The 23,801-nt window shown below is 43.6% G+C and overlaps 1 protein-coding gene across 1 annotated transcript in view; it reads right to left on the bottom strand.

Annotated features, from left to right (window-relative positions):
• CPQ (carboxypeptidase Q) overlaps window positions 1–23,801 on the bottom strand; it is a 204,663-nt gene that overhangs the window by 72,577 nt on the left and 108,285 nt on the right. The window contains exon 5 of the mRNA XM_081116483.1: window positions 652–763. Within this exon, the coding sequence (XP_080972609.1) occupies window positions 652–763 (112 nt within the window). The remainder of the gene's footprint in view (window positions 1–651; window positions 764–23,801) is intronic.

The raw sequence follows: 23,801 nt of genomic DNA, 5'->3' as shown, positions 1-23,801 counted from the left end.
AAGGCCCAAAACAGTAAGTTACATAGAAGAAAACAGGTACCCAACTCACGGACCTTGGTCGTAGAGAACATTTGCTGTATTTTGTATTTGTCTTTCTTTGTCTGATAGATACCGTATTTGTCAGACAAATAAAAATACAATATTATTTGACTTACATGTGGAATCTTAAACAAAACAAAACAAGTGAATAAACAACAACAACAATAACAAAACAACAAGAGAGAAACAGAAGCATAGATACAGAGAACAGGCTGACAGTTGCCAAAAGAGACGGGGTGGGGAGATAGAAATTCAAAAAATACAATTTTTTAAAAAGAGGAACAGGTTAAAGGAAGGAGAGGGAGCTGATGATTTCTCTTTGCATTTCGTCATAGTTTCCTTACTGATGTGCTTACAGTTGCTATGGTTTTATTTGCTTGTTCATGCTCCCCAGGGGCTGATCATACTGGAGACTTTGGTTGTCTGGCAGACACTTGAATAAGAATTACTCTTTTTTAAGGGGACAAATTAGTTTTTTTCTGAGAGTCAACTGAAAAAAGCATATAAACCTCAGGGGAATCTAGAGTAATTAATCTGTTGAGTATTTTGTGTGTTGAGTTAAACACGTCACTAGTGAGACCCTCACACTTTAACAACTTTCTAAATATTTACCAAGATCTTTAATAAGTGAGAGTGCTTCCCATGATATAACGACTCCACCACCATCATCCATGGCACCCTGCCCAACGTCCCAGCTGTCCAGATGTCCACTGACCAGTACGACCTAGAATAAATAATAAAAACAAAAGAAAATAAGACTGAGCAGAAATGACATGAAGGAGGAAGATTCATACGAATTCCAAATACAGATATGAAACTTTCATATTTTTTCTATTTTTTTATGCCTTAGAAGATCCAAGCCATTACTGGTGGAAGACTTAGTGTAGAAGGCTTCACACAAAAAGATATAAGGTCATCCTAATAGTTATAAAAGTTCTCACCTTATACTTCTCTTTATTAACACAATTTCAAATACTAAGAAAAATATCTTATTACTAACAGGTGTTTGACAACTTAATTATAATACATGAAAGTGGAGTTCAAAACTTCAATCTCTCTAAAAATCAATGGAAAAAAGATCCTTGGGTGAAGATTAACAAAAAAGAAAAAAAAAGACAGAAAATGCCCAATACTGGCGAGGAGGTGGAGCCACTGGAACTCATACACTGCTGGCGTGAGTAGAGGTACAACCACTCTGAAAAACTGACTTATCTACTGACTCTGAACATACACACACCCTGAGACCCAGCAATTCCACTGTTATCAATAAACTCAACAGAAATGTACGTGTGTGTATATATTCTCACCGAAAGAGATGGCCTAGAATGTTTTTAAATATTCATAATAACTCCCATCCCCTTCTCCCCCAAGGACACTATTTACATGCCTGTTAACAGCGGAATGAATGAATTGCGTTGTATCTATCAACGCGACGTTGCACAGCAGCGAGAATGAACAAACGCAGCACATGATAAATGTACATGAATCTCATAAACGTAATGAAGACCGAAAGGAGCCAAACAAAACACTGTGTCATGTGTAATTCCATTTGTCTGGAATTTAAAACACGCACAACAGGAGAGTGGTGTCCAAGGTGAGAGGGGTTAGTGACGGGGGCGGGGGGGGCACAGGGGAGCTTCTGAGGTGCTGGTCATATTCTGGTTCCTGACCTGGGTACCGGTCACCCAGCTGTGCTCAGTTTGTAAAAGTTCACCTTGTTGTACACTTAGGATTTGTGTGCTTTCTCTTAGAATATTACACTTCAACAAAAAGTTAAAAACACACAAGATCAACAGCTGATGTCTATGTACAGCATGTAGTGAATAAATCAGTTAAATAAATCTTCTCGATGGTTAATGAAAAGCCCATGACTTAGGGAAAGCAGGATTTGGTCTGAAGTACCAGGGCGACCCCTTGCACTGCCTGCTTCCCTGAGCAGCTGCACCAGCTCCCCTTGGCTCCGAATACACAACCGACCCAGCCCACGGTGACTTCATCGGAGTCACAAACAAGCACAATGCCCCAGACTAACAAATGGCCATGAGATGAACCCAAATGGGTTGTTCCTAAGGAAAAATAAAATAAAATATTGCATTAGCAGGAAACTCTGATGCAGTAAGTGGTGTAATCCCATGAGGAATGAACGTTAGTCAACATTCTCTCCACTCCCAGAACCATTTTCCCAGTGAAGTTCAAGTCCCAGTGAATAAAAAGTGTCAAAATGCATTTTAACAAACTTTCCCTCAGATAATACAGAAGGGTAACTTACGTTATCCTTCAGATTTCCTTCAGAATAACTGAGGTTGTTTTAAAAATCACCTTTCTATGCGTTTGCAGAAATACCTCCATTCTCTCATCCAGAATCACCGCTTACACTAATAGACGGGGGAAATGGTTTAGAATAATAGGAAATTAAATGACATCCTACAGGACAAGGTCTTTGGCATCGTGCTCGGGAGGAATGATCACAAACTATTTGGATTATAAGAGCTTGTTTTAAAAAATTTTTTGAAATCAGAAAAAAAATTGGGGGCCACCATGAGACAGTAGTTGTGATTCCAATAGTATCTGATTTAAAAACTAAGTAATAAAAAAATAAAATAAAATAAAAACCAAGTAATGACAAGAAGCTGGTTCTAATTCAGTAGAATTTATAACGAACCTGAGTTTTTCTCACCGTAAGAGCAGCTTCTACCTACACTTAGAAAACAGTGTGCAGGAGGCCTCGCTGAGCGTGGCCCCCACGAGCTAACGGGCAGGCAGAACACACCGGCTCAGGGTCAGGCAGAGATGAACGTTCATCAGACACCTTTGCATCTGGCTGAAGCAACCAGAAAACAAAGGACTACCCAGGGATACGGTGAACTCCAGTTCACGGAGAAGAACCCCCTGGAAAGGACGAGGGGAGAGGCCAGCGCCTTCTCTGCCTCTGTGGCCAGGTGCAGGCAGGGAGCCCCGACGGCAGCGGCCCCCGCCCTCCGACCCCCGCCTGCCCAGCTCCCAGGCCCGGCTGCCCTTCACCGCCACCTCCTCCAGACGCAGCAGAGTCAAGCTGATCAAAACCAGGGCGGCGGCAGCCACAGCAAACAGCCTGGAGGCGGAGGGGCCCTCGCCGCTCTACTGGCTTTATAAGTGAGCACAGCACCGAGGGCCCGGGGAGCTCATCCTAGGCCAGCCGCGCAGAGCAAAGGGAACGAATGTGGGAATGTCCACATTTACTAACCTGAAAAAGATTGTATCCCTCTGAAAACCAACTGGAGATCAAATCTAATTGTAAAATCGGAAGTCACTGTGTTTAGCAGCATGCTGAAAGCTCAATCATTTCCAAAGGCCCATGGTAATTAGAAGTTATATATAGAAATATATACATCAATTTATATTTATATATAAATACATACTTTTGGGTCATACTTATGTTCTTGACATGCCTCGCTTTTAACATTATGCATTTTAAATTCTGAGTTTTATACGTATTTATCTAAACCTGACTAAGTACTTGCTGATCAATCCTCAATAAATGAGATGCCCACTTAACTTTCAAGCGTGCTTCTTTTTACAAATGTCTTGCTCAGTAAAGAACCAGAGAGATAACTACCCGGTGGTTTTATTTTTTGCCTTTGTGATGTTTTCTCTGCAGCTGCTTCATGCTCTTGGTCGCATTTTATTTGGTGTATTTGAAGAGGTAATGGGAGGAGTGTTTGGGCTACAAAGTTCAAGGCCTAATGCATTTCCAGACACAGGAAATCCCCAATCAAATTTTCAACAACAAAAATAATTAAGAGTTAAAAAATGTGGCTTACATTTTTTAAGGAGGAGGGAAAGCCCTTTCATTATCGAGCCTTAGAGAAGAAGCCAAGAAGTGATGTAATAACAGCTTCAGGCCCCTCTGTGGAGACGGGAACAGCAGACTTTTAAAGCAAAGGAGCCTGGTTTGAGTTGCAGCAGAGAATTTTCTAATGGAGGCTTCCGCAGAAGTTAAAAGTGCTAACAGGGGAAAGACTATGGAAAATTCCTTTCCTTGGAGGGTTGCTAAAATAGACTCCGGTCTTTGGCCTTAGATGGAAAACGAACAGAAGAGATAAATAAAATCTTTCCAGGTTATATCTCGTCCGATATTCCATGACTGTTTTCAAGAATTCTTTTTCAATTCTAACCACTTTAAAGGGGGAACTTGTCCATTGAAAAGCCCCCACAGACTTTTCTCTGAGCATCTCCTGGCTGCCAAGATCTTCCCACAATTTAGGATCTAAACGCAGGTGGGAAGGCACTTCTCAAGAAGTCCACGTTTTTGTGATCCCTGTCGAAGACAACAGTCTTGGCTTTCAGAGGGCAGCTGCTAAATGTACTGTGTGCTATTGCCTGGCACAGACAAAAGGGACTATGTCTGAACAAATACTGTCACCCCAATGACCAGACTAGGTGGTCTGCAGAGTAAAGTGAGACTCCTGACACACAGAGTGTGTTCAGACACCACACAGCAACCATCTGAGCTCCTCTTGAATTGCCTCCTATCTTTGAGCTTTGTTTAGTGAAGCTGTTGGGTGCTGATGGCTTGTGGGATGGAGGCTTCTTTCACAAGAAAATGGGCCATCTGTCCAAATGCTCACGCATCCCCACAGCTGCTCCTGGAAGGAGCTGCTTCCTTCCAGACTGTCCCCCCTTGCTTGTGCGAGGCATTCAGACTGGCTTCATCAGAGGAGGGCCTTAACTGCTCCTGGCGGAAGTCTCTGAGTACACTGCTGGACAGGTATCTTAGGACAAACCCAGAAGGATCTAATTTATCTGCGACTCGCAAAAACCAACCCTTAGGTAGGTTTATAAAATAAGATTGCGGAGTATTTGGGAGAAATGAATGAAACTTATTAAACATTGATTTGTGGATACGGGCATAGCAGAGAGTGTCTTTGGAGGGAAATCATTCTGATTAAATGGAGTTGTTTGGGTTTTATCCAGGAGTCATGACTGGTTGCAGCTGGAGATGATACTGCTCTAAGTGAAAGAAGCACGCTTCTGAATTACTCCCCCTTTGCCCTAAGCAACCACAGGGTACGTTGTCTCACTTGAGAGGATGAGGGAAGCAGAAGAGTTGAATTACAAGACTGGATTTTAACTTCCTCGGGGAAAGAAAGGGAGACAGAGCTTAACAACGTCTGTCTCAATAATGACCATCCTCCCCATGGTGGAATCCAGCGATGGGTGGTATAGTGTACAGCTACAACGTCTCTTTTTTCACAACCATCCACTCACCCCTATGTTCCAGGGATGGTGTGTAGAATTTTTTTTTTTTTTTTTAAAGAAAGAAAGAATAGAAGCATTTGGGACTTTACAGACTCTTTCATAGTTTAATTTGGACAAGATTGTATTTTTGACATCCAGGTTTACAAGCTAAAGGATTCTGCTTGGCTCCAAATGGTTTTTAAAATCCCAGAAGCCCATGCAGCTTAGAGTACTGTTTTTGATGCTTGTTTGTCTATTGATTATGAAAATGGTCTCAATTATCTAACCTTCTGTGATGTCCTGAGTGTGCTCTATAGAAGTCGGTCAGCAAGATCAACGGAAAGCCCCTGTCTTTACATTACTCTGCAGCCTCAAGTCCTCGACCTATTTGATGTGCTAGGAGATAAAAACTAAACAGCAGACCAGGGCTTACCTCCTCAAGCGAGTGCTGGCACTTTGAAAAGCACAGTCCCTGGGAAGCTGTACACTAATTCCTCCTCTGCCACCAATTCCCATTTTAAAAAGCCAAATTAGTGTGGATTAGCATATGGATTTGCCTCTGTATAGATTAAGGAATAGAAAGAAATTTGTGCCCTGGCTGGTGTGGTGTCATTGTCCCATGCACTGGAAGGTCACGGGTTTGATTCCTGATCAGGGCATATACCTAGGTTGCAGGTTCGACCCCCAGATGGGGCACGTGGGGGAGGCAACCAATCAATGTCTCTCAATGTCTCTCTCTCTCAAATCAATTAAAAAAAAGAAATTTGTTTTGAGGGTGGGGGACTTTTTAGTTACTTTGCAAATGATTAGGAAAGGGTCCATGAGGAATTACTGTTAAAAAACACACACATAATTCCTGGCCATTAAAAAAAAAATGAAATCTTACCATTTGCAACAGCATAGATAGGTCTAGAGAGTATTACACTAAGTGAAATAAGTCAGTCATAGAAAGGCAAATACCCTATGATTTCACTTACATGTGGAATCTCAAGAACAGAATAAACGAACACACAAAATGGAAAAGGCCTCTAGATACAGAGAACAACAGGCCGATGGTTGCCAGAGGGGAGGCAGGGTTGGGGCTGGGTGAAAAGGCAAAGGGATTAAGAAGTACAAATTGGCAGTTACGAAATAGTCCCGGGATGTAAAATATAGCATAGGGGCTATAGTCAATAATAGGGTAATAACCATGTACAGCGCCAGGTGGGTACTGGAACTATCAGGGGGAGCCCTTTGTAAAGTGTATGATTGTCTAACCACTGTGCTGTGCACCTGAAACTAATTCAAAATCATACTGAATGTAAACTGTAATTGAAAAATAAAAAAGAACTTAATGCAAATACAAGGTAATCTTCAGAACTTTAACAGAGACCACAAAGGGGAATGGATCAGCTTTCCTCTCTCTAAATGAAATGAATTAAAACAAAAGATCATCATGGAAACGGAACGCTCACTTTCTCCATCAATGGATGTTGTGACCTTGTTGCCACACTGTGGGCTTCAGCTTTTTACTGTCATGACAACTCAAAATACTTCAGGGACCATGAAAAATGTCCTCTGGTGAGGGTTAAAAACAAACAAAAAAATTCCTACTTGAATTGAAGCCATGATGCATCAACTTCCACTGGACCCTGGGGTAAACTGAGGGAGGGCACAGTAACCATGGTCCCTGTCCATCCAGGGTGGACTCCACACCAACAGTTCCCTTGAATAACTCACGATGGACTGTCCTTTCTGCATTTGCACTCAAATGTTCTCAAAGTTATTTTTATTTTTTGCATCCAAGGTAAAAAATTCTATATGTTTATTATCTGCCACATGGTACTTCGCTTTATCTGCCCTAAGACCACCTTCTCAAGTACATACTACGTAACAATCATGACTGTAGACATTCCTAAATGAGGCTTTTTCTCCCGTTGCATGCTGGAGATTGCTACGCTCACTAGGACAGTCTCATCACACCACTTGGATGCTTCCTTCTGAACTTCCTCTAAGTCCACTAGATTTTGGAAATGCAGCAGTCACGTTTGTAATGTATAAATACCATACATTTTTGTTTACTATATAGAAGCTGTAACAACCTTCCTGACAGGTCCCAGAATGTAGTTGATCTCTTTAATTATACAGAATTACATACATTCTACAATGACTCTGGATTCCTTTCCAGACTCCTACACCCACACCCAACTAAAGGCAAAATTAGAAATTAAGAGATTATGGCCAACAGTCTCCATTTAACACAGAGAAGTAAAGTGATTTGCCCAAGTGGCAGGGCCAGAAAATAGACCCCAGAGCTTCTGACCGCGAGTGACAGGTTATTTATATCATATCCCTCTGCCTGCTTCATAAAAAAGTGGTACAGAGACGACTTTGGATTGCTTTTCCCTAATGCATTACCTTGACTATGCTAAAAATTAATCTGCTACTTTTTGCCTACACACAGAGCCCAATGAGTTTTTTCCACAGTATCCCTTTCTGCTTGACATGGGCAAGTGATTTAACCTCTCTAAACCTTGCTTCCCTATCTGTAAAGTAGGGATACTAACAAACCTACGTGTGAAGTGTGTTATGAGAATTAAATGAGATGACTTAATGTATCCATCACTGTCCTCGTCCCTGGCACAGAGCATGAACTCCTTAAACGGTAGCTGTTACTGATGACACCATAATTCCTTCGAGATGACCTCAAATGTTACAAACAAGTCCCTCTAGGAAAGACTTGCTTGGGAAGCTGAAGAACATAAGTAGTTTGCATAAGGACTGCTTAAGCAGGCATAAGCTCAGGGCACTGTGCACTGCCAGTTTGAATTAGTGGGAGAATCAATCACAGTCCATGGTATTTAGAAATATGACAAATATTTTTTAAATGTTGTTTGGTGAGCCTAACTTAAAACAGCGTGAACTTATTCCATTTGAAAACATCCATATGCCACGAAATAGCTAAGTTATAGTTTCATTTCAGTAACAGGTTGCAGAGGGGGGGAAAAGCTCAGGCAATCACCAGCACACAGACCTCTCTAAACAGCTCGCCAGTTACTAGGTAACCAGGCGATGCTGAGTGACAATGAGTTCAGGTCTTTAACTGAGGCTTCCTGGTCCTGGCAGTGGCTAATCTAATGAAGGATTCCACTGTCACTTGAATTTACAGAGCTGGCAAGACTGGGCACAGAATGACTCTCTCCCCTGGAGCACCTTGAACACAGGGAGAGGGTCTAGAATAGGGTCTCGGGAAAGCATCAAAAGTCCGGCATATTTCAAGGAGGAATGAGAAGCTTCAACCGGGAACAAAAGCAAATCCTGAGGTCGCCTTTGAGCTTAATCTCTTTAGAGAAGGTATAAAGATTTCCAAGGGTAAGGAGTGGATGGTAAAAGGCAAGTATCACATTTTTACGCTATTGTAGACAAATGTAGGTGTAGTGTTATTTAAAGATCAAAGAAAGAACTAAATGGCCTATTAAAGGAGCATGTTTCATCTCTTTCAAGTCTCTACTCCCACAATTTATGAATTTCCATCTCCATAAGTTTCTTCGGTTAACTGCAACACGGGAGGGAGAGCAGGTTTCAACCTTGTCCTGGCCCCTCTTCTTGCAGTAGTTAGGACCATGGGCTTTAGAGGACAGCCTGGGATGCGAAGTCCCCCTCTGACCAAGAACCTTCAAGTGCTTGGGGTCTTTAAGCTCCCATCTCCATGTATCAAAAAAAGGACATTAACAACTGTCCACAGCGGTGACACAACAGCAATTGCAAGGGAAAAGCTTAATGCTACTTGCCTGGTACCCCGTGCAGGATCAGTCTTGTTTCCTAATCCACCTCAGCACTTAATTACATGTTTTATTGTTATCAGAATGCCCAATGGAGATGGTGTATGTTCTTAGTAAAAGTGGCTTTCTCTCTGGGTAATTCTCAAGCAGTTGGGGGGAGCAAAGAATACAAGGCCCTGGTAGTAGGGGGCTGGGAAGGAGACGTAGTGTGCAGGGTTTGAAAATACGAAGCCCTCCACCCCTGATCTGAGGCACTGCTACTAGGTATAAGGAAGGATAATGCCTTCCAACCCCTCCTCAGCTGAGAAACACTAGACTAGAAGATTCCTAATGACGGAGACCTTTTTATTACCTTCATACGTATTTCTCACAGGGCTTGAAATACAGTCGAGACTCAACAAAGCAGCTTGAGTTTTTCTGTTTAGTAATAAGATGTGACTTAGAACCAAGCTAGCTCATTTCCTTAAAGAAAATGATATTTCTCTTTGTGACCAATGCACAATTAAAACAAATTTCCTTGACCTTTACAACTTTAGTTACAAAAAACCCCATTAAAGACGTTTACTCTCAACTACTGTGTAATGTAACTCCCTTTCTCTCAGTAATGAGCATAAACAATGAGTCTAATTTTAAAAGATTAACCTTTTAATGGGTCTTCAAAGGTTAGGACCATACAGAGCTGTGAACAAGAAATTACGACATGAAATAAAATAATGCTTAAAAGTTGATAATTAGACTTCTGGTCAACATGGTGTACAGTACATTTGCACCTTTATAAGCTTCCTTTGTTCCAAACATGGGCAATTAGCGATGAAATAGAAAAAGTGAAAACCGAAAGGTTGTAGTTTGGCTCCAAAAAACCAAATAAACATGTCTGTGGACTAGAAGTGGATTAGAATCACAAAGCAGCAAGTGGGTCTGAGGCCAGCAGACCTGCAGGACTCCGGGTCTAGAAGCCAGCACCGACTGCTGGGCATTCTGCTCGACAGGCAAGAGGATCTCGCCGCTCACGGCAGACAGGGGGAGCCGAGCCAGGCTAACTGCCTAAGCAAGGGGGCAGCGGGCTCCCGACGGCAGGCTGGAAACGGAGCACGTGCCAAGGGGCTCAGCTCTGTAGAGAGTCTGAGTCTGTAGAGGAGAACTGGGCAGACATGAATCAGGACCAGGCACTGATGCTAGCCACCCACTGGCTCTGTAAGAGGATCCGGGATCTCGTTATTACCGTTGCTATTACTTGACACAACATAATTACACCTGGCTCTGGACTAGCAGTGTGGCAGGCCAGGTGAAAGCAATCAGGAAACCTCTAGAAAGAACAGGAGGCCCAGAGGAAGGGAAAACAATAGTACAAACTCGATATATATATATATATATATATATATATATATATATATATATATATATATATATATATATATATATTAATATATCTTTATTGATTTCAGAGAGAGGAAGGGAGAGGGAGAGAGAGAGAGAGAAATATCAATGATGAGAGAGTCATTGATCGGCTGCAGCCCGCAACCCGGGCATGTGCCCTGACCTGGAATCGAACCCTGATCTCCTGGATCCTAGGTCGACGCTCAACCGCTGAGCCATGCCCGGCTTGGCTACAAACTCAATTTTAAAACATCCCACTCACAATGAGTCAGCAAACCAAAATTCCAAACCACATAAAGATGTATGTTGCTAAAAATGTCAACAAAATCAACAATTTGAATATAAACTCTACTTCAGATTAAATTAGTTTTATGGAAAGACTGTATAACATATATAAAATAATGCTTAGGGTGATCAAAGAAATACTTTTCTAGACAAAGAAAAATTACAAAAATGGACTTAAGAAATAAAAAACGTGGAAAATCAATAAACATTAAGAAATTCAATAAAAAATCAGAAAGTATTCTCTTTCCTTCCAACATACTCTCTCTTCTTTCATCTCTCTCTCTCTGTCTCTCTCTCCCAGAATATCCAAAATGTTTTATCCATGCGACCAGCAAGATTTATCAAACCACTATGTGTGCCAGATACCATTCTGTGTATGTGCTGGGGGTAGAGCAATGATCTGGAGGGACAAGGCCTCTGTTCTTCTGAACTTACATTCTGATTGGAGGACAGGCAACGACCAAGTGAAAAAGATAACTCCAGACACACGTTATAAAATAAAAATACAAATTAAATTAGTTCTCTTAAAAAAAATAATGTGACAGGATGGTGAGGGTTCACTGGCCAAAAAAGTAAAATTTGGTTTGAAACCTGAGTGATTAGGGCTGGCATTTGAAGATCTGGAAAAGAGAAATCCAGTGAAAGGGAACAGCTGGTGCAAAGGCCCAGGGGTCAGAATAAAACTTAGTGCAGAAGCCTTTCTTCACAACAACCTATTAGTCTTAAGCAGAATAGTGAATCAGGGAGCCTCATTTAAGAGGGGTACCAGAAATATACTGGTTTAATTTGAATTTAGGAATCATAGATGGGCATGCTAATTTAGAAGACTAAAAAAGTTACTAAAGGCTCATAAACAGATCCATCTGGAAATGTTGATGATAATTCCCTTTCAAGTAGTGAAATGCACCAAATTAGATTTAGAAGTCCCAAAAAAGAGTCAATATAGCAAACTAAGATGTATTTTATAGAATTATTTTTCTAATAATAGTCATCAAATGATTCTGTTTTGGAAACGAAAGTAATACAAATATGTAATTGTCATAGAAGTCCTGTAGAAAAGAACCAAAGGGGAAGGATCTTTTTGGGGGCAGGGGGAAAACCCCAAAACCCCACACCTAGCTACTAGGGAAACCTGGGGAAGGGATGAGCACTGAAGATAGGATGATATGGGTGAGCAGGGGATACAGCAGAGACGTGTCTTTTTACGGAGCCGTTCGGAAAGCCAGCATCGTGGAAGCAGCCCGACGGCAGCAGCCTGTGGCACTGGCAGTGCCCACTGGTCAGCACGTACCCGGGACGCCGCAGTGCAGGAAACGAGCGGCCGCCGCTCAAGGCGAGTCACCTGGAAGTCAGTCGGCTGACTACAATGCACAGGCCACGAGTGGTGGGCAGAGAGCAAACTCGGGGGAAATCCGTGCGCAGACCTTCCTCGAGGAGGGGGTCACAGTTCAGAACCACCCGAGGAAGAAGCGCTGCAGGCCCAGGACGACGGAACGGGGGCACGTAAACAAGACACTGAGGAGGTTGTGGTTTGTGTTTTCTCAAAAACTGCAATATAATGCCATTATAACAGATCATTTTACAGAAATCTGTGATAAGCTCCTTCAACTGCAAATCCTACTTGAAAGAGGTGCTAAATTGGATATAAGTGCCAAAAATAACCATGCTGCTGGGTGCTCTTTCATCTTGAGAAAAAACATGCTCAAGCAAACCGTTTATAGAATGGAGTGTTTTGATTAAATCAATTTCCTGATTAGATACATTAGATTTTTTAAATATAGTTCTCAATCTTTCTTACAGATACAAGCTGAGATCAATGGAACTGAGCCGAGGGTCCTGAGGCAGATCTTTGTATATGTGTACAAAATAATTAAGTGCATTATTTAAAAAGTGCTTCAGAAGGCCAGCAGTCTATGTGCATTATGAAACATTCACAACACTAAAAGTGTAAAATGAGATAAACCTACATTTAAATGTTTTTCCCAATATCCTCATGGATCTCCCCATACCCACTTTGGAGACGTCTGTTCTCTCTGCCAATACTGGTCCTTGCTGGACTGTGCCCATGACCTCCAGGAGGGCAGGGCCCGTGGCTGCCCTGCCCACCGTCCAGTCTCCAGTGCCTTATAGTGCTCAACAAGTGTCCGCTGTCCCTGAGCCCTGCCCTTCCCAGGGGGCTGACCCTGGACACGGGAGGTATTAGCTTCTCCATTAGCTTTACGCAGCCCATTCTACACTGACCTCTGGGGGGCGCTGGGGAGAACTTCTCCACCCTGCGAGGGAATGACAAGCACCGGGTGTCCAGCGAGTCTCTTAGTCTAAGATGACTGCTGAAGGTGAAGGACAATCGTTTTATATTTTCTAGGAAATGCAATCTATTCAAAAGGGGAATTTGAGCCTGGCCACTGTGGCTCAGTGGTTGAGCATCAACCTATGAACCAGGAGGTCAGGATTCCTATGAACCAGGAGGTCAGGATTCCTATGAACCAGGAGGCACAGGCCCGGGCTGCGGGCTCGATCCCCAGCCAGGGGCGTGCAGGAGGCGGCTGATCAATGACTCTCATCATGGATGTTTCTCTCTCTCCCTCTCCCTTCCTCTCTCTGAAATCAATAAAAACATACTTTTTAAAAAAAGGAATTCAAGGTATTTCCCCACCACTCATGCCACTGGATGAATTTTTAAAGCTGAAGAATAAATATGCAAACACTGTAGCCTTTTAGAAGTACAACTGTTTAAAACGAGTACACTGGCAAGCTGCTCGAATAATCTAAAACAATAAGCAGCTTGACATTTTTCAACCAAATATTTTAAAACTCAGGTCCACGTGTGCACTGGAAATGAATGCCACTCGTTCAACAATAGATTTGATTCAGATCCACCCTCGCACGAACATACGTTTGCTGATTTTATTAAACCTTCAAAAGGTTACAGCTCGTTGACATATGAGAATCCCGCACCTCTACAGGGGGAAATCTTGTACCAGTTTTTTTTTTTTTTTTAATAAAACCACTCCTCAGAAAAAAATGGTAAAGCACAATCTCTGTTCCTTACTATCACTGATTATACATTCAAGCTTTTACTATCTAAGGATGTATTAACAAAGAGAGCAGGTGGGCATGAACAAACTTGCGACCGAGAGCGTGACAGACTACACTGGGAACCCCGACAACCGCCCAGAAGGGATTTTGTAGGGATGCCTGGAAACCTGGTTCTTCGATCAAGGGCCACAGGATACAAAGGGGGGCATGAATGTTAATGAGACCACCTTTGTACTTGGGCTGGTGGGCCAGGGGACACTTTTATCATAGATAGGATTCTGGGATTCTACACTAAGAAATGTCAATTGTCTTCTTATCTTTTCTATCCAGAACACTAAAATAAAATAAAATTAAATTTAAAAATCCTCAGAAGGGATTCTTCCAGGACTAACATAACAGAAGGGCTATGTAACTCCAGAGAAATTGAAGCCAGTCTTTTAATATGCTCTACAAAGCTACTTGAATCAGGAGAAACTTCTCGACCATGCCAGAAACATGTTGTGATCAGTGTGGGTCAAGTTAGGGCTTCCGTAATGGTGACAGTAATTTCTACAGCAAGATCTTTAATAGCTACTAATGTACAAAAATCTTCCAGCCTAAAAGGTTTAGTGACACAAATGACTATTACATTGTCACATCCTGAGCGACAATGAAAGTCCTGGAATTAACCCCATTATGCAGTGAAGGCTGCAGCGAGGGTGCCTAGACACATTCTGAAAAACTTCAAATTAAAAAAACACAACGAAACGACAACACTTCTCACAAGTGCTTGTGTCGTACCTCTAAGTGACCTTGGTGTCTTTATTTCCTTTCCTGTTTGAAAGAGAGGGCTTCTTCAGATTTCTAGTTTATTCAATGGTTCCTTTCTAACCTACACAAACCAAGACATCCAAGCTACTATTTTTTTAGTTGTACAAGTTACTTAACTTTCCTGGGGTCTTGTTTCTTATCTATAAAGGACAATAATAATTATTTAAATTATGTGGGATGAGGCCGGGCCCATGGTAGTCAATTATAAATTATTTGTATTTTTTATTATTTCAGTGGTTTATATATTACGAAAAGAAGTCCCTCCATGATACAGGGGAACCTTTCCGATTCTTGGTAATTTGCTTCCCAGGTGTTCAGCTCTCCTGTCTAAAACCCCGGCCTGGGAGTAGCTCTTACCCTACGTTCGAGTGCGAGAGGGCTTTCCAAAGGGCGAGGAGTGGGGTAGACCTGGCAGTCTAGCCGCAAACTCCAGCTTCCTATCATTTAAGCCACTGGATATGAAGCGGGTCCAGTGGAGCCTTCCAGAAAAATGCAGATATCCAGGAAATAATGTACTGAAAGTCCTCTCAGGTAGAGTTCAACCAGATTAGATAAAAGTATATCAGCAGTTCCAAGTGGTGACATTAAAAGAGTCATATTCAGCCCGGCTTGTGTGGCTCAGTGGTTGGGTGTTAACCCATGAACCTGGAGGTCACAGTTTCGATTCCCGGTCAGAGCACATGCCCAGGTTGTGGGCTTGATCCCCAGCCGGGGGCATGCAGGAGGCAGCGGATCAACGACACTCTCTCATCATTGATGTTTCTCTCTCTCTCTCCCACTCTCTTCCTCTTTCTAAAATCAATAAAAACATTTTTTTAAAAAAGAGTCATATTCAAAGTCACTTTTAGAAGTAGAGGCAAAGCACAGAGAGAGAGAGAGAGAGAGAGAGAGAAGAGGCACTAGGTTTGTGTCTCCCCAAGTGTGGTCCTCAGACCACCAGCATCTGTGACGTACGCAGATTCCTAGACCCCACACCAGATCTACTGGATCTGAATCTGAGCCTGGGTCCTAACAGTCGACATTTCTATGAAGCACCCGGATGAGTTCTAGGCTTGCTGAACTTTGAGAACCACTCCAGGAAATTCAGCTCAGGTTATGGGACTGAGTCACAAATCTGGGCTTCTGGTCATGGGCCTTTGGTGTCAGCTAGATCTCTAGTTGACCTCTGGCTCACCCCTCTTACACCCATGGGTCTCTTTTATTTGTTTTGTCCCTGCACCCCACCCCAACCTCAAGCAGAAAATCCAGCTCTACAGATCACACAGGGACCAAAGGAGGCAGCTGGGCAGAGCTGGCCACCCTGAGGACTTGGCTCCAAGAACACGGCCTTTGTCGGACTCCTTCTTCTGGCAAGATGATCGAATTTCCACTTAATAAATAACGATGGAGGTTTAGGCTAAGACAGCAGGTTTGCAAAATACCAACCTAGTCCCTGCCTTATAAGGATGAAAGGAGAGAAGAGCACATCGAAAATGTATCAAATCACTGCTTTTCATGGTCTGCTTGTGAAATCAAGGTAGGCAGTGCTGGGAGGGCAATGCTACGTCAGGTTGTGCTAACAAGAATAGCCAAATTGTTTCTCTAAATTATAGATCAGTATGCACCCTTCTCAGTCATTTAGACATTGCAGAGTGAGCTAATCTCTAGAGAAGAGCAAAAAGGAGGAAGGATAGGATTATAAACCACTCTAGCACAGACATCACATTAAAGACATTCACTATTTCAACAGTAGCTTGAATGACTAAGCAGCTCCCTCTTTCAATGTTACCTGCCTTTTCCTCTCCCTTTATCGGTTCAGTTTTCTTGCTTTTTATACTGAAAAAATAAATTATTACATTCGATCCACAGGTCTGAGAGAGGGACATGACACATGTGTGCTCACCCTACTACCCTGAGGGCGCAGAGTAGTACTGCAAACTTTCACTCCAGTAGTTTTAGAATCCTCAGTTTTGCTCATGACATTCCCAGCTGGGAAAGGAAAATGTCACCTCTGGGAGGAGTGAAATAGGGGACTAGAGTGGCTTAGAAAATTCTGCAGGGTCCACAGTGGGGAAATCCTCAGACCTGAGCCATCTCGACGGCTCCATCTTCTCAACCCATCCTGACGCTCAGTGACAACTCACTACCAATAGCAACCGTAGGGCCGGTGGTAGGACACCCTGCCTTGCCTTGGACGGGAACCTACAGGGTGTGCACTGGGGCAGGATGCGAGCAGCTGAAAGTCTGAACCTGATTTACAAGCGAGCCAGCCGGGGCAGAGATGAAAGAAAAGAGGGACCCAAGCAAATTCAGCTGAGCCCTGGAACGCGAATGAAGTGCACAGTGAGAAAGATCCCAAGGCTATCCGAGTGAGGGTGCAAGGCCAGCACGAGGCCAGCCGCTCCCGGCTGCTTGTTAAAGCAGTGCCCCCACCCCACTGGACGTGTTTCCCGATTTCAAAGTTACGTAACCGCGTCTGCAGCCGCGGCACCACCACCACCCGCCACCGTCCATTCATTACCCACGTTCCGCCCAGCTAGTTACCAAGCGCCAGCCATCCTCCTAGGGGGAGGGCTCAGGGCAATTTTGTAAGTCCTGTGCTTTCAGTAATGTGTATTTCTCAGCTTTTCTAGGTCAGAGAAACACTAGGTGGTAACAGGCTCGTACCTGTGTGAAGGGGAAAGTATATGGCTCATTCTAAGGAGCCAGTGCCAGTTCCCAAGATTTGGGGAAAGAAGAGCGAGTGCTTGAAAGAATGCAAAAGGTATTTTTTAAAAGGTAAAACAAACGGATAGAATGTTTACATGTCCCGAAGGAATCAATGAAGAGATCATATAAGGCTCTCTGGGTACTAAATTATTAAGGAGAATTAACTCCAGTAACACAAGGTGAACTGGTTAATGGGAATTCAACTCTACAGACCCCTCCTACTACGATGAGTGAAAAACCAAAAGCTTTCTCTAGCGTCTACTCATTCATTTACTCATCAAGTGCTTAGCAGAGCCTGCCCTGTTCCAGGAGTCCAGATGGACTCAGAAACGCAGCGGTCAAGTCCCCTCGTCCGCACTCCAGAAGCCGCCTATCCATCCCGCACCTTCCACGCGCAAGCTGCACGGTGGTACTCGGTCATCCTGTCCGCTGGCTCTCTAGTTGGCCAGGGAGTGACCACCCTACAGAGGAAGGCAAGGAAGGTGGGCAGAGGAGAGGAAGGGGGCGCCCACATTCCTTGCAGAGGCGCTGACCCAGCTTGCTCTGGAGCCAAGGCGGCCTGGAAGGTGGTGCCAAGGAGCCATGGCCTTCTATTCTTTCTTTGTGACCCAGTTTCTCCACCCTTCAGCTTAGTGAGCCGTGTGGAGCCCTGTCAGAATGTGCTCATTTTAGAGCAGAATTTAAATACCCATTTAGCAGATTTGTTTTCCATGCACTAACTACCTTTAAATACATGTAACATGTGTCCCAGGCAGGGAACAATCAAACAGAGTAAGAAAGGGAAAACCAACTTTATAGAGAAAAGTAGAATTCATTTTTTTTTGGATAGCCTCGTTAAAAATATTTATTATGATAACAGAACCAGGCTCTCATTCAGCTTTCACCTGGCGTCCCTGGAAAGTACATTAGCGGTAAAAATGAAGACATCTGAAAATACCAAGCACCGGGGAGGACAGGGAACAACCAGAACTCTTACGTACTTCTGGGGGAATGTGAATTGGCACAATCCCATTGAAAACAATTTGGTATTACCTGGCAAAGCCGAACGTGACCCAGAAATTCCACTCCTAGGTATATGCCCTGGGGCACCCCTCGCATGTATGTGCCAGGAGACATGACCAAAAAATGCTCATAAGCAGTACTGTTTGAAAGGGCAAAAACTGGAAACAGCCCAAAAGTCCATCAACAGTCATATGGGGAGGTGAGCTGTGGCACATTCACACAATGGGGTATTATAAAATGTGAAAATAAATGAAACACAGCTGCACACTGCAAAATGGATGCTATGTTCTTTTTTAAAGCAAACTGTAGAAGGCTATATACAATTAAAACAGCAGTTTCATGAAGCTTTCTAAAGAGCAAAAGTATATAATATACTATTTAGGTATAGATACATATGTGGAAAAACTATCTTACAAAACAAAGAGATCAACATGAAAATTCAGACTAGCATTTGCAGGGTGAGGGGACACAGGGAGACTGCGTAGGAGAGGACCCCAAACTCAAGTCAATGGGACCAGTGATCTTAGGCTGAGAGGTGAACTTACAGATGATTGTTTCATTATTAGGCTTCATCATTTATAGATGGTAAATATTCCGTTGTACATATCAGTAATTACATTTACAAAATTTTAAAATTCTGATATATTGTATCATGAAATATTGCCCAGCCATTAAGATACATTAATTAGATCCATATGTGCTGACTGGAAAAATTCCCAAGACAAATTGTTTAGGTTAACAAACAATGAAGACACAGAACAATCCCATAGTGCAATCTCATTTCTGTAACAAGGAAGCAAAGAAACTGAAAGCTCGTAGAACTATAATAAGTACAGATTTGTACCGGGCACCTTCTGTTGGCCCCTGCAGCCCACCCTCCGCCCCACTCTCTGGCCCAGGCAGCTAACCTATGAGGGTGGCATCAACGGTTTTCCTGTCCCCTCGCTTCCCGTAGGATTCACTCAGTGGGAGCTTCTGTAGGAGACTGGAGGGAGGGAAAAGAGGGAGGTCCCTGTGCTTATTCCCAGCTACATCCCCGGGGTCCCTGAGGACTGGCTGCACCCTCCAGCCAAGGTCTCAGAGCCATGAGAGGGCCCCCTGTAGCCCCTTCTCTGGGTCCAGGTTGCCATGACCACTCCCTCTCAGGTCTGAGGGGTAGTAAACACTATCTCCTGTGATTTTCTTCCATCCACCCCACACCTTGCAAATAAATAGTCCCTTTATTAAACTCAACTTAAATCATCCTAATTTAAATGCACCGTTTCCTGCTGGGACCCCAACTGATACAATTATAAATGGATATACAAGCATAGAAAAAGGAGAGAAATCCACACAAGAAAGTTATCAATGGTTAACACTAATGAAAGGAGCTAGAATTAGCGGGGAAGAAACACTTATGTTTTGGTCTTGACACTTCTGTATTGTAGATCTTATTTCTAAGAGACAAGTATCTATGTATTATTTGAGAAAAAGAAATTTTAAAAGCACCTGAAAAACTAATTTTTTTTAAATGCAAAACTGAAGCAGTTTAATTAAAGGCACAAACCAGGTCCTTTTCCTTGCCGATCCTCATGCCTCGCACAGTGCCAGCCACACAGCAGGTGCTGACAGGAACGCTGGCACTGTGATGCAGGGGACCTCAGACTTAGCGATTTCTCAGAAGCGAGGCTGGCTTCGGCAGAGTTAAGTTATTAGAGGGAAAGAATAAGCACCGCCTAGAGTGGCTCGATAGAGGCTTCCTAGAGGTGTGGGAAACAGAGGCCCCATGGACACCAGGTGCAGCAACAACGGGGCTGCCAGCCTGGTTCCTGGCCTGCACGGTGTGCCCCGGGGAGGCCCCAGGCCCTCCACGGGCTGAGCTGCACCACGGTCCCTGGGCATGAGAACTGCACCTGCCCATGCTTAAACAGGTGTCTGTCCTTAGGCCTGACGGACTTCCAGCACTCCTGTCTCCCCTCTTGGCACCCAGGTCTGGATGCTTCTCTGGACTATGAACTCACGGTCAAACCCTTTGATACCAGGCTCTGACTACTGGACCGGACTGTGCCCGGGCACCTAGTTAAGTCCAGTCATCTCTGTTGTAAGGGACACGGACACCCAGTAGGGGGTCATTAAATACTGAACTATGCTGCTGGGTCCCTAGATAGGACAACACAAAACAGATGGCCCCATCTGCCTGCTCTAGTGACCTCTAAAGCCACAGGTATCCTGAGGAAAGGTGGGGTCGAGGATTCATCACATACTTACTGAGAGCTCCTCTCCCCCAATCATGAGTTAGTGGCCGGCGAGATAATAGTGAGAAAACAAAATCGAACAAATAAAAAATCAGACCATAGTCCCTTCCCCAAGCCCGTGATTATACTGTAGGAATATTTTGTGTTTCAAACATCTGATGTTTCTAAATGATTTGAAATACTTTCCCAAGGTCTCTCTGAGATCTTTGGAGTATTTAGATATTTCTGTATATTTCTACTAATTGTTGTCAGGCAAGACATGTTGTGAGTGAGTCAGTCGGCATTAGGTACAGCGATCAGAGACTTGCCCCGGTTCCTCTGTGTCCAATTATCTCAGGAATTCTCTGCCAAAGTAAGGAAAATGAATGTTTAATGTTGGCCCCTCTGTCTCGCTGATGGCTTTACAGAATTCAGTGGTATTTGAAAAGCACCAGGGAATGTAAATAATGAAGGTTTGGTGTTCCTTTTTTAAACACAAATGAAATCATTAAGCAAATGAGTCAGAAGTCGTATAAGAGAACATTAGGAATTAAAACAGACTTGAAAATTATTTCTGAAAGACCTCAGGCAAAAATCCATTCATTTCAGTCCAGAAGCACTGCATTAGTCCCACCACAGTAAATAATGCCACCTTCTAACTGCCCCTCAGCACCCTTAGCTCCTTTTAACATGTGCCCACGGTACCCCACCGGCGCACTGCACGTGGGTGAGATAATGTAGCCACTTCATTGTTAGCAGAAAGCCCAGAGCTTTCTCCAGCCACATGAGAGCTACACAAAGAGGCTATGAAACGGACAGCAAAAATACTACCAACAGGCACTGATAATAACCTGTCTGATGTTCTCTATTGACTCATAAGACATTGATTATGCTCATGAGTGAGGTCACCAACACGTGATTAAAAAGAGAGGTGGAACAGATTGGGATGCACAGTTGTGAGGACAGTTAATCAGCGTCAACTTTCAATGATCTGCATGTGGCTAACCGGTGGGGAATTTTTCATCTCAGGCTGATTTCCTGAGCTACCAATAGGATAAGATTTACAAATGGTCAGAGTAGACAATTTCTTTGTGCTATGATTTGGGAGAGCCTGAAAAATCCTAAAATCTAAACTCTCCACCTTCTCTAACCCCCTTCCCTGGCCTTACCATGATACACAAAATTCCCATGTTATACACATTAAAACATGGACGATCCTTCTTAAGAGGCAAATGCTCTGAACAATACAATCCCTCACACTGGTACAGCTTGTGGTTGGTTGTGGGTGGGTGATGGGTGGGTGGTGCACACACAAGCTCAACATCCATTCCCCCTTCTTTTGTATAGAAACCTGGTTTTCTCTTGGGAACCATGTCTTTCATGCTCTCAGTCCATGGTTTGGAAATGAAACTGTCCGACGTATTTCAAGTTTAACCATTTTCTGACAACTATACCCCAGACTAGATTAGTGTCTCCTCCGAGTACTTCCCCATCACCCTGTGCTTCCTCTCTCTGTTGTAGCATTTAATTTGTCTTAAAAAACCAGCTTCCTGTCTTCTCCACTGACTTAGAAGCAACTTGGGGGCAACAATGCCTTGTCAACTGCTTACACAGTAAATAATCGTTGAGTAAATGAGGCTGCAGCAGTTCCCACTTCACCCTGGCCCCTGCAACCATTCATTACAGGGGGGCACAGCCCCTTCCAGGGAGAGCAAGAATGAACTGCCCTGGGCTGCCAAGAACAGCAGTGTAGGGGGGAAACTGTCTGCCTTGGCCTGTGGCTTCACACTTGGCATTTTCTCACCAAACCTGGTACTTATGACCTTGCTGGGGCCTAGTTAAAGCCAAATCAAGGCTATTCCAAGAGAACAGATGGCAAAAGAGCGTAAGGTCCGCCAGGCCCTGTGAATCCCAGTTCCCCATGGCAGAGTTTTGGGTAAGCTCTCTGGAAACATCCAGCGGTCCTCACTGAGCTACACGGAAGGGGTCTACAATCTCAAACAGTTGACAAAAATCATCTTTTTAATCTCGTGACAATTCTTGAAGAGTAAACTAACTAATCATGGCTGCTGAAGGGCAGTATGAATATTTTCGGAAAGGCCTTAATACCCTGTTACGTGCATTAAGAATCACAACACTGAATCCTCATTCCATTGACAGACGTCTACTTTCACACATGTAGAACTCACCCGACAAGTATTTATGAACTCTGGTCAGTTCATATAGTTAAAATGAATGAACTGGAGCTACTACACATATCAACATGAATGAATCTTTAAAACTGTAATAATAATGTTGAATAAAATTGATAAAATTGCAAAAGTGTACACTTTTAAGATACTACTGGTTTAAAGGGTTAACACTAAAAATGAATCACCTAATTTGTATGCGAACATACATATGTACCAAAATAATTAAATTACACATGGGACTGATGAAGGGAATCCTAGGGGGAAGAAAGGTGAGATACAAGGCTTCGCCCAGCCGAGGTGATCGCAGGAGTGCGACAGGGCCCAGCAGAGCTAGCTGGCCAACAAAACAGAAGCCAAAGAGCGGGGCTGTGACAGAAATCAAACAAGAGTGTGTGGAAACGCATGACAGTTTCTCCAGGGCCACCATAAAACTACAGGACCAAGACTTCATTTTGCCAAAACTTCTTCACAGGGGACACATATATATACTTGTCCTTTGTGGCATAGCAGCAACGTGAAAGAGGAGTGAAGAGGAAGGAAGCTGGAAATGAAACCATCCGACCCATTGCGGGTTTAAACCCAGCATGGCTATAACGCAAATAGGTCAGACCGGCTCTGCCGAACTTTAGTGACGAGCTTGACCCACGGACTGCTCCACAGTGAAGGCCAGTTACCTCCTGTCCAATAACATGACTTTCGCTTCAACAAATTCTTTGTGGAGAGAGTGGCCAGAAGCCTGCATAAGCGCCTGATGGAAGATCAAGGTGGCCTCTGGTGTGCACAGGGCCCGAGAAGAGCGGAGAGCATCTTGGTTTTCTGCCTAGATGTTGAGCACCTGCTTGGGAGCCACCTGCCAAGGGAGCCGAAGCAAAGGGAAGTTATTAGACTTAGCACATCGATGCCCATCTTTGCCCTGTGGATGCCTCTCTCAGGTCAAACATTTATCTTCTCCTGGTAGTGTTGACAGACCAAGTCCAAGGAGATAGAAATCTGCCTGACATTCCAATTGCCCATCAGAATTCTTTCCTTATCTCGGAGCCCAGCCAGCTATAACTATCTCCATTCCTATCCTTTTGCCTGGCAGACAAACAACACTCCTGCTGGTCCTGATGGGGAGCTGGCATTGTCCTCCACGCTGTGCAGACCTGAAAAGTCATCCCTGGGACAAACAGGGGACA

The sequence above is a fragment of the Miniopterus schreibersii genome (assembly GCF_964146895.1).
Source record: "Miniopterus schreibersii genome assembly, chromosome: 17".
Taxonomy (NCBI): Eukaryota; Metazoa; Chordata; class Mammalia; order Chiroptera; family Miniopteridae; genus Miniopterus; species Miniopterus schreibersii.
This window is presented reverse-complemented; position numbering and strand designations above follow the sequence as displayed.